Source organism: Alligator sinensis, unplaced genomic scaffold (assembly GCF_000455745.1).
Source record: "Alligator sinensis unplaced genomic scaffold, ASM45574v1 scaffold98_1, whole genome shotgun sequence".
Classification (NCBI taxonomy): Eukaryota; Metazoa; Chordata; order Crocodylia; family Alligatoridae; genus Alligator; species Alligator sinensis.
In genome coordinates, this window is record NW_005842058.1 from 1,829,311 (window position 1) to 1,838,293 (window position 8,983).

Consider the following 8,983-nt stretch of genomic DNA (forward strand, 5'->3'; position numbering starts at 1 on the left):
CCCACAGGGCAGCTCTGGCTTGACTTCCACAGACAAAGCCCCGGCAGCTGTTGTGACTGGAGCGAGCCAAAGTGAGAATCCCTTGGATGGCATTTGCCTCCATGAATCGGACAAGACAGCCGTGCTCACGTTAATACGGGAAGAGGTGAGGGCAGGGTGTGCTAGTGCCAGCATTGCGCAAGGGGACATGCCTGTGCCTGGGGGCCTTCACCTGTGCGCATGCGAGTGTGCATGCATGTGCATGTGTGCACCATGCCCAGCACAGCGGCATTAGAGACACGGTGGTACCTGGACCCTCCCCAATGTCCAGCACCCCATGGCCCCAGATGCCAAGGTGCCCCTGGTCTCCTGAGCAGCTGGAGGTGCCATGGGGCTGCTTTGTGGGGCAGATGGATCATTCTGGGTTTAAGGGAGCTGTTAGAGCTAGTCTGACCTCCTCTGGTGTATCACAAGCCCAGGGACACAGTTCTCCTATGCTGAATGCACCAACTTGTGTTTGGCTGCAGCAAGTCCTCTGCCAGGGCTAGAGGTGAGGCCCAAGGGATGGGACAGGGCTTCCGCACTGTGCACTGGCCCAGAGCGAGTGCTGAGAGGCAGGGAGTAAGGAGGTGCACTTTGTGTCCACCCTGATCCAGATCATCGCGAAGGAGATTGAAGCCAACGAGTGGAAGAAGAAGTACGAAGAGAGCTGGCAGGAAGTCCTGGAAATGAGGTAATGCGTGTGCCTACTTGGGAAACCCTGCATGGACCGGTCCGCTTGGCACCGCAGGCTGCCGGGCTCCACATGACAGAGGTGGCTGGTCTGTCCAGCCCCGGGGGTGCTGGTGGTGGAGTGCTGAGTGTCACGGAGCACCACTGGTGCACACCTCCTGCCACCTCGCCCATGGCTCGGGTTGGCCATGGGTAACGTGGCTGGAATGCAACATGCAGACAGTGTGGTATGACAGGCGCTCCCTGCGCTTGGATCCAGACCAGCTGTGTCAGGGAGCCGGGGGAGGCAAGGGCAGTGCTGGGGGAGGCTGCTGGGGATGAGTAGAGAAGAGGGGGCAGGGGAAGACTGGCAGAGTCAGAGGAGGCCACTCCTTGACCCACCTACATTGGCTGGGGTTGCCAGGCTCTGTGCAGCATGCTCAGTGATGAATGCCATGTGTCAGCAACCGCTCCTGCTGGCCTTGCTACCCACACCAAGCGAGGCATAGCTAACGACCCTTCCCTTTCATCCTAGGAAAATTGTGGCTGAATACGAGAAGACCATTGCCCAGATGATAGGTGAGGCCCTCGGGGGGGAGCCGGGGGTTGGGGTGCAGGGTGCAGAAGTGGACTTGGTCTCTACAGCTCCCTGAGAGCACCCTGGCCAGCCCTGCTGGCCTCACTGCAGAGACCCTTCTGCGTGCAGCTGCTGCCACCCGTCCCAGCACGTGCTGCGGAGGGTTGCCGGGGGTAGTCCCCTTGTCCCTTGTCCCCTGGTCCTGGGAGTCCTGTACGTTGGCTCCCCCAGGCTGTGCTTCATGGCAGTGCAGCCTGGGCACGCAGCCAGCAAGGCTTCTGGGCACAAGCCCTCAGCAGCCCTCCGCAGGTGTCTCATCCCGGAGCAGGAGAGTCCCCCCAGAGGAATCAAAGCCAGGTCAGCCCCACGTAGGGTTGCGGGGCAGGAGCCACGGCGTGACCATGGTATGCTTCTGATCTGCAGAGGACGAGCAGAGGACGAACATGACCTCACAGAAGAACTTGCAGCAGCTCACGATGGAAAAGGAGCAGGCCCTGGCGGACCTCAACTCGGTGGAGAGGTCCCTGTCGGATCTGTTCAGGCGATACGAGAACCTGAAGGGCGTCCTGGAAGGATTTAAAAAGGTGCTTTGAATGGTGTTTCTCGTGCCTCCCGGCTTTGTATCGCTAGCCAGCGCTCTGGTCCCGGAGCAGGGGTCTGGCCCAGATAACTGTCGGGAGGCACGAGAAACACCATTCCCACTGGTGGTTGCTGCTGGTCACACTGCGGAGCCGTTTCCTCTTTGTCACATTCTTCCTATGGGCTGCGAATAGCAGCACCTTGGGAGCAGGAGGAAGGGCGGTCAGCGGCTGGTGCGAAGGCAGGGTATCAAGGGAGAGCATAGAGGGGATCTGTGGCTTGTGGAGGGATGGCTAGATGTCCAGTTCTGTGCATGACGTCCCTGCTAGGCAGCAGCTTATCAGCATGGATGGACTCGTTCCCTTTGCTCGGTGAGTCACCAGGGTTGTGCAATTTGCTTTCCAGAATGAAGAAGCTCTGAAAAAATGTGCTCAGGATTACTTAACCCGGGTCAAGCAAGAAGAGCAGCGGTACCAGGCCCTGAAAATCCACGCAGAAGAGAAGTTAGACAAGTAAGGACCTGAGCAAGGCCAGCTCTGGCAAGGCTCGCTCCACAGGGTGGTGCTGAGAAGGGTCCTGCTTCCCATTGAGAGGAAGCCGATGCTCCAAGATAACCCAGGCTGCAGAACAGAGCTAGCAGTCTGCGGTCGTGCGTCTGACCACTCGCGGGGAGCTGCCCTGGGGACGAGCTGCGTCCCTGCAGTCTGACATGTGGTGCGTTCGACGTGGCAGTGAAGCTGGGGGTTACCCACAGCATGATCAGGGTTGCTTCTGGGAGTGACCTCACAAGGCAGTGCCCTCTGGCCTTCCCAAGAGTCAGGGTCGCAAGGAGTCTCTGATTCCTAAAGAAGGAAGGTAGAACCGGCCCCCTCCCCGGGCTTGGCATCATGGCAGGTTTGCAGCAGTTGGCCCCAAGGTGTGAATTCAAATGGGCTTCAGGAAAGCAGCACACATCCCTGGCTGTGCATGTTTGTGTGGGTGCAAGTCGGCTGGGAGCAGGTTTAAACTAGGTGGGAACAAGCCCTGCCAGCTGAGTTTCCATCCTGGGATTTGCCCCAGAGTTCAGTAAGCCAGTTTAGGAGCTGATTTAAGCTCCGTGACTCCTCCAGGATGAGAAAGCTGCTGTCCTCGTGAGCAGGGCTGGGGCCTGGTGTTGCTTGAACTCCTGGCAGCTTGACCTTAGGCCCACTGACCTTTGGGTGACTGCCCGCAGGCTGTGCAGTGTAAGAGGGTGCTGGCCAGGGAAATGAACGCATGTGTTCATGCTGTGTGTGTGTGTCTCTCACCCCAATGAAGAGCCAATGAAGAAATCGCTCAGGTGCGCACAAAAGCCAAGGCGGAGAGTGCAGCCCTCCACGCCGGCCTCCGCAAGGAGCAGATGAAGGTGGAGTCCCTGGAGAGAGCCCTGCAGCAGAAGGTAAAGGCCGCCTCCGCCTTGCCGGGACATAGTGGGGTCCCTGCGTGGGGTGGGCTGCCATTCACAGCGTCTCCTGCTGACCCTGGGCTGGTTCCTCAGGTCAGAGCCAGCACGAGAGAGGAGGCCTCAGAAATATGTGGCTGAGCTGGGATATCCCTTCCCTTCCAAGCTCGGTTGCTGACTGCTTGTAGCCATGCTGAGCTGTGGGCAGAGGTTTTGGGAGCAGTGTTTCAGGCTGCCCCTCCCCTGTGGGTGTGAAGCACAGAGGCTGGATGGTGATGAGGTTCCTGCTCAGGCTGTGATGCATCCTCCACAGTGGAGGGTCACCAGCCTGCCCAGGGGCACCCAGGCCGTGCTCATCTCTCCCCACATATGGCCTCACCAGCCTGTACAAGAGGAGCTCTCTGGCATCATGCTAGATAGCAGGTCTCCTCTTCCCCATGCCTGCCTTTCCTCCAGCTGGGCTGCCCCTGGCTGCTCGGACGCTGTGGGCCAGGTGTGTGGGGCACAGGGTAGGTGGCATGCCAGAGTGACTGCCCCAAAGAGCGGTGCAATGGCAGGCCTTTCCCACCAGCTTAGGGCAGGGCCCATGGGGGAGCCTCAGCTGCTCATTCCCGGTGCTGGTGTGTCTTCCAGAACCAAGAGATTGAGGAGCTGACCAAGATCTGCGACGAGCTGATCGCGAAGCTGGGGAAGACTGACTGAGCTGCGTCCCCTCGCCCTCCGTTCTGCACCTGGCCGCTTTGTTTTGCAACTCCAAGCACCTTCCTTGCCTTATTGCCCAGGAACACCCCCCTCGCCATGAGAAGCACACGCGCACACTTCTGCCCGCTTGGTGCAGGCCTCAGCAGCCCCACGCACAGCCTGTTGTCCCAGAGGCGTCGTGGCTCCGATTGCACCAGAAGTCTTGTGCCCCAGCGTCTCTCGGGGCGCGACTCGGTTTCCCTGTGGTTGGGCCAGCCGGTGTTTTTCTTCTGGCAATCGTCAGCGAGCAGCTGTGTGGCTGGCCCGGCAGACAGTCCTGCGGCGTTTCCTTGCCACTGGGGAGTGGCTGTGAGTTGTCTGTGGGAGAGCTGGCGTTTGAGGTTGTGATGGCACTGGGCATCTCGCTGCTTGGGAGCTGCCTCCTGAATGCAAGGGGCTGGTCCAGGCCGGGTGCTGAGCCCGTGCCAGGCTCAGAGGGCTTGGGCCATGCAAAGCTGGTGCCTTGAGAAAGGACGATGCTGTATGTGACATGACTAGAAGAGGCAGGAGGTGGTGGGGGCTGCCTGGCCCCAAAGGGATCCTGCTGCATGTGGGTCTGATTCACCAGTGGACCCCCCACAGTGGGAATGGCTGGCTTGGAAGTGGGGGGATGCATGCATGTGCTGATCCAAGGGTCTGATACGTTCATGTTACCCAGCATCTTGGGCCCTGGGCCCAGGCCCTTCCAGCAGCTGGGGAGGGAAGCCCCTGCACCTTTCTCCCCAGTGCACTTTATTGTCCTTGCACTAGGGCCTTCTGTGCTCCCCCGCTTTCAGCCTTTGGCCCCCTCCCAGCTGCACACCTGACTCTCCCCAGCCAGATGGATGTGGCTGTGCAGTCAGCGACACACTCGGTCCTGTCAGAGGAACTCGGCGGAAAGCAGGTCAAGTGGCTGCAAGCACGCCCTGAGTCTGCCTCGTGTTTGCTTTGGGGGAAGGGGAAACCACTCTCCCCGAAGCAAGGGGGGACTGTGCCTTCCTCTGCAGCTGCTCCACCGCTGGAGCTGTCGCTTCCTAATACTTATTAGCAGTATTTGCAAATGCTAATTGGCAGCATGCAAAGGGATGTTGCTTGCAGCTGGGTCTGAACGCTGCTGTGAGACCAGCCCCTTGCCCGGCCATGGGGAATGCAGACGGAAGGGATTAGGCTGTCAGAAATGCCTGCTCAGTGTTATGGATCCTGGCAGAAGCAGATGAGCCTTGCACAGGAAAAGCCGGATACAGGCGGCAGTTTAAAAATGTGTGGCTCCAGACAGGCGGCTAGGTAGTCGAAGCCCTCCCCTGTGGCCGTGGTGGGCATTTTCCCTTCGTTGGCCACCCCCACGTGGCTGATGCTCCTTTCATGCCGTGGCGCAGACCCAGGAAGCCTGTCGGTGGTGTGGCTGGCGTGTGTACAGATGTCTGTGTGTGCGCGTGCATCGTCCTTGTGATGCTGTTGCATGATCCAGCTTCAGCAAGGGGTCTGACCTGTGGGTGCCTGGCAGGGCTGGCCCACCCTGGGCTTGGCTGCGTGGCATTCGCCTGGGCACGTTGCTTCTCCAGCCTTGGAGAAATGATGCTCGCAGCTGAGAGAGAGGCTGTATGGATACTTTGCTAGGACCAGAGAGCTGTGCTGTGAAGGCTGCCCTCTCCTGGTGTGTGCCCTCAAATAGCATGGGCTGTGCAAGGCTGTGGGCGGGCGACTGGGTGCTACCTGGGTAGTGGGGAGACATCAAATGAGAGGAAGATGGGAAGAGCTGAGCCCTAGGCAGCTGCAAGGATCACACTTCAGTAAACCTTTTCGCTGCCGCCTTTCCCTGACTTTCTCCCTCCTTCCAGTGAGTGCATGGTAGGCGACCTATTTAAATCAGAGCCATATATTGGAGTATATTTTATTATTTCTGTTATGCCTTGAGAGAGGTTATGTTGTTTCCCAGGAGACAGACTGACCCCAGCACAATTGTAGCTAGTGGGACCAGCTTAGCACCGAGCAGAGAAGGGGCCCACCATGCAGTGGGGAGATCCCAGCCTAGGTTTGCCTGTGGCTGGTTCCCTCTGTGACCCTGGCTCTTGTTTGGGCATTCGGCTCTGTGCATCGGGAACCGTTTCCCATCCTCTGTTGGCTGTAGCGACCCCCTCCAATGTGCTAGAGGGAAGACCCTCCCTCAGATGATCTGCAAAGGGAGGCCAGGCAGTAAAGCAGTCAGCCGCAGATCCCACGGGGCATGCCTTCCCTTCATCTCTGTTCCTTCCAAGTTTGCCTACAGCCTGGGCTTTGCCCCTGTGCTCAGAACGTGGTGAGTCTGTCTCAGCCTCCAAATAGCCCTGGGATCCTTTCCTAGCGCCTCCCCCTGCACTGGCAGGAGGCTTCTGCAAGCGGGTGATGACATAGTCAAGGTGAACCCGAAAGGGGGCTCTTTGAGGAAGTGCCCAAGCACTAAGACGTTTCTCTGGGCCTGTGGGGTCTGCAGAGTCTGGGCTAGAAGCTTTCTGGAGACGACCCCAGCAGAGATGGGGGGAAATGAAAGCCACGGAGGGAGGAGTTGTCCCAGGGTTTCAGAGCATCGTGCATCAGCCCAGTCAATTCTCGTTCTCAAGTAGCAACGGGCCAAATTCCTGCACCATTTCAGCTCCAATTAAACCCTCCAATTAGGGATGTGCTGGGAATTAAGGCATGCGCAGGCTGTGGGTTAGTCTTCTGGATTTCATCCACATGGCAACAAATTGTTCTGGGATAAAAGTGTAGCTAGGGGCCTGGATTGAGCTGCTCTCTTCCAGTCTTGTCCCTGGTGGAGCAGGCTCTAGGTGGTAACTAGAGCAGCCATGCAGACCTTGAGGGTGGCTCTGAGACTGAGTGTAATTCTGCAGCACGAGTGTTGGTGACTGTTCCTTCTGCCTGCTGACCCTGCACAAGCTGAGGGGCAGGAGGTGGCTGTAATACTGGGATGTGTGTGTGTGTGTGTGTGTGTGTGTGTGTGTGTGATGAGCACTTTTGCACTGGGAGCCCTGCACACTTCCCTTCACTCCAAGTATGTCACAAGGTGTTTTCTGACATGTAAGACCACTTATCTTTGCTCTGAACACAGACGGTTTTGCTGGGGTGTCTGGCTGCCGTCCCACTCCTGCATGCTTTGGTGGTCACGTGCACGCTCCCAGCCGTGCCCGGAGAAGTGAAACCAGATTTCAGGGCAGGCATTGTTGAGTTGGCACCAAGAGAGCAAGGTGAGGTTTGCTCGTTGAGGGACGAGAGTCTGGCGAAGTAGAACACGAGGGCTCTGAAGGCCGACTCCTCCAGAAGGAAAATCTTCTCGTGCTTGGAGGGAGCCGTCTGTCTCTCCCCCCGGCGCTGTGCTGTGGCTCTGAGATAAGGCACCCTCGCAGCAGCATTCGGCTTTGCTCGGGAGAACGCAGCATCCCAAAGCGACGTGCTGCTCTCTGCACCTATGCAAAATTGTAGCCTGCAAGTTAAAGCCAGACTTTCCCACGGGCCCCTCTGCTCTGCACAGGGCTTCTCCCCTTTGGGCTACGCTGATTTGATGAGATCTTCCCTGCTCCCTGGTGTCCAGTGGTTGCACTTTCACTGTCTGTGTCACCTGAGTGTCGTCCAGTCCTGTGCCTCTCAGCATGCAGTTAGAGCCTGGTCAAGCGAGATTCCTCAGGAATGATTTATTAACTATAAGATGGTTATAGTGACATGTCTATAATAAATATATATAAAGGTTATAGTTCTCTGTAATGGAAGATGTGTGTGTAACTTGAAATCGGTGAGGCTGCTGCATCTGGTGTGCTGCTTCAGAGCCAGGAGTGAAGCCGTGGTAGAGATTGGCGTGTCCCCTGTAGCACCTTCTCTCCGGGGCTGTAAAGAGGATGCTTCATCTCTTGCTGTTCAGCAGTGCTGGCGGGAGAGTTTGAAGGTCGCTGCTTTCTCAGTGCAGGGCGCCCGTGACAATTCATCAAGTGTTGCTGCTCTCCACGAGTGTCTTGTGAACACAAAGGGAATGAAGATCTTCCGTTCCCCCCCCCTTGGACCCCTTGCAAACTAAGATGCATCGCAAACGCAAGGAAACTTGAAATGTCCGTGCACTGAGTGCAAAGTATGGCCATCTCTCTGCAGTAAAAGTGAAGCATCCCTTTTCGGCGTCCAGAGCGCCTGCCTGTGAAACAATTCCTGTTGCTGTCTGCAAGTGCACACCTGCCCGTAGATAGACCCCTTGTAGACAATAAAGTGCCAATGAGTGACCATCCTGACTGCATTTCTGCTTCCACCATGTTCCCACTGCGTGCCCTCCTCCCTCCTTCCCAGAGGCAGGAAAAGAGCGCTCTGCGTTGACTACTATCAGGTTGCTTTGTACAGTGTATGTAACTGCCATCCGCATAAATTTTATATGTACAATAATTTCCCTTTTATATGTCAGGTAAATATTTGTAAGAGTTATACTCACACAGATGAGATTATAATAAGGATTACTAATATATTTTTTCCATGTTTCATTGCCTGAATAAAAACTGTGTTTACCACTCTGGGATGCTTTTCACTTGCCTCTTTTTTGAGTAGGGGCCTGATTCAGGTGGGTGTGATGGTTACGCCACTGGTGCCAATGGAATTCCTCTGCCTTTCCACTCATGGAAGTGGGCTCAGACTTCACTCCTACAGCTTGGTTGCATGGACTCTGCACTACAGAAATTAGTCAAAGCCAAACTGAACACGGAGGAACCCCAGACAGTGTTTTATGGCTCCTTATTGGTGCAAGACAACGTTCCTGTCCCCTGCGGGCAGCGGTAATGGCTTTCACAAGAGGGGCTGACCCAGGCAGTTTGCTGCTAGCTGATGGTGTGCCAGGCACTTTGTGGAGACAAACTTCCAGCCTAAGAAGACTTGGTTGCATGTTGTGATCGGGCTCCCTTCAAGGCTGGCTGTGGTGGGTGAGGTGAGTGAATGGCTGTTCCCAATTTCACCTTGAAGTTGCACTTTGGTATGTCGAGGGTCCGCCCTCCCCT

The 8,983-nt window shown here is 56.7% G+C and overlaps 1 protein-coding gene across 6 annotated transcripts in view; it reads left to right on the plus strand.

Moving 5' to 3' along the window:
* The window catches only part of TACC1 (transforming acidic coiled-coil containing protein 1), a 38,579-nt gene extending 30,068 nt beyond the window's left edge, over nucleotides 1–8,511 (plus strand). For 5 of the 6 annotated variants that reach the window (XM_025203467.1, XM_025203464.1, XM_006023055.3 and 2 more), the window contains 7 exons: nucleotides 8–145; nucleotides 636–712; nucleotides 1,226–1,269; nucleotides 1,691–1,851; nucleotides 2,252–2,358; nucleotides 3,143–3,263; nucleotides 3,900–8,511. In XM_025203467.1, the coding sequence (XP_025059252.1) occupies nucleotides 8–145; nucleotides 636–712; nucleotides 1,226–1,269; nucleotides 1,691–1,851; nucleotides 2,252–2,358; nucleotides 3,143–3,263; nucleotides 3,900–3,968 (717 nt within the window). In that variant the 3' untranslated portion in view covers nucleotides 3,969–8,511. The remainder of the gene's footprint in view (nucleotides 1–7; nucleotides 146–635; nucleotides 713–1,225; nucleotides 1,270–1,690; nucleotides 1,852–2,251; nucleotides 2,359–3,142; nucleotides 3,264–3,899) is intronic. The other variant, XM_025203465.1, reaches the window with a different exon arrangement.
* The last annotated feature ends 472 nt before the right edge of the window (nucleotides 8,512–8,983 follow it).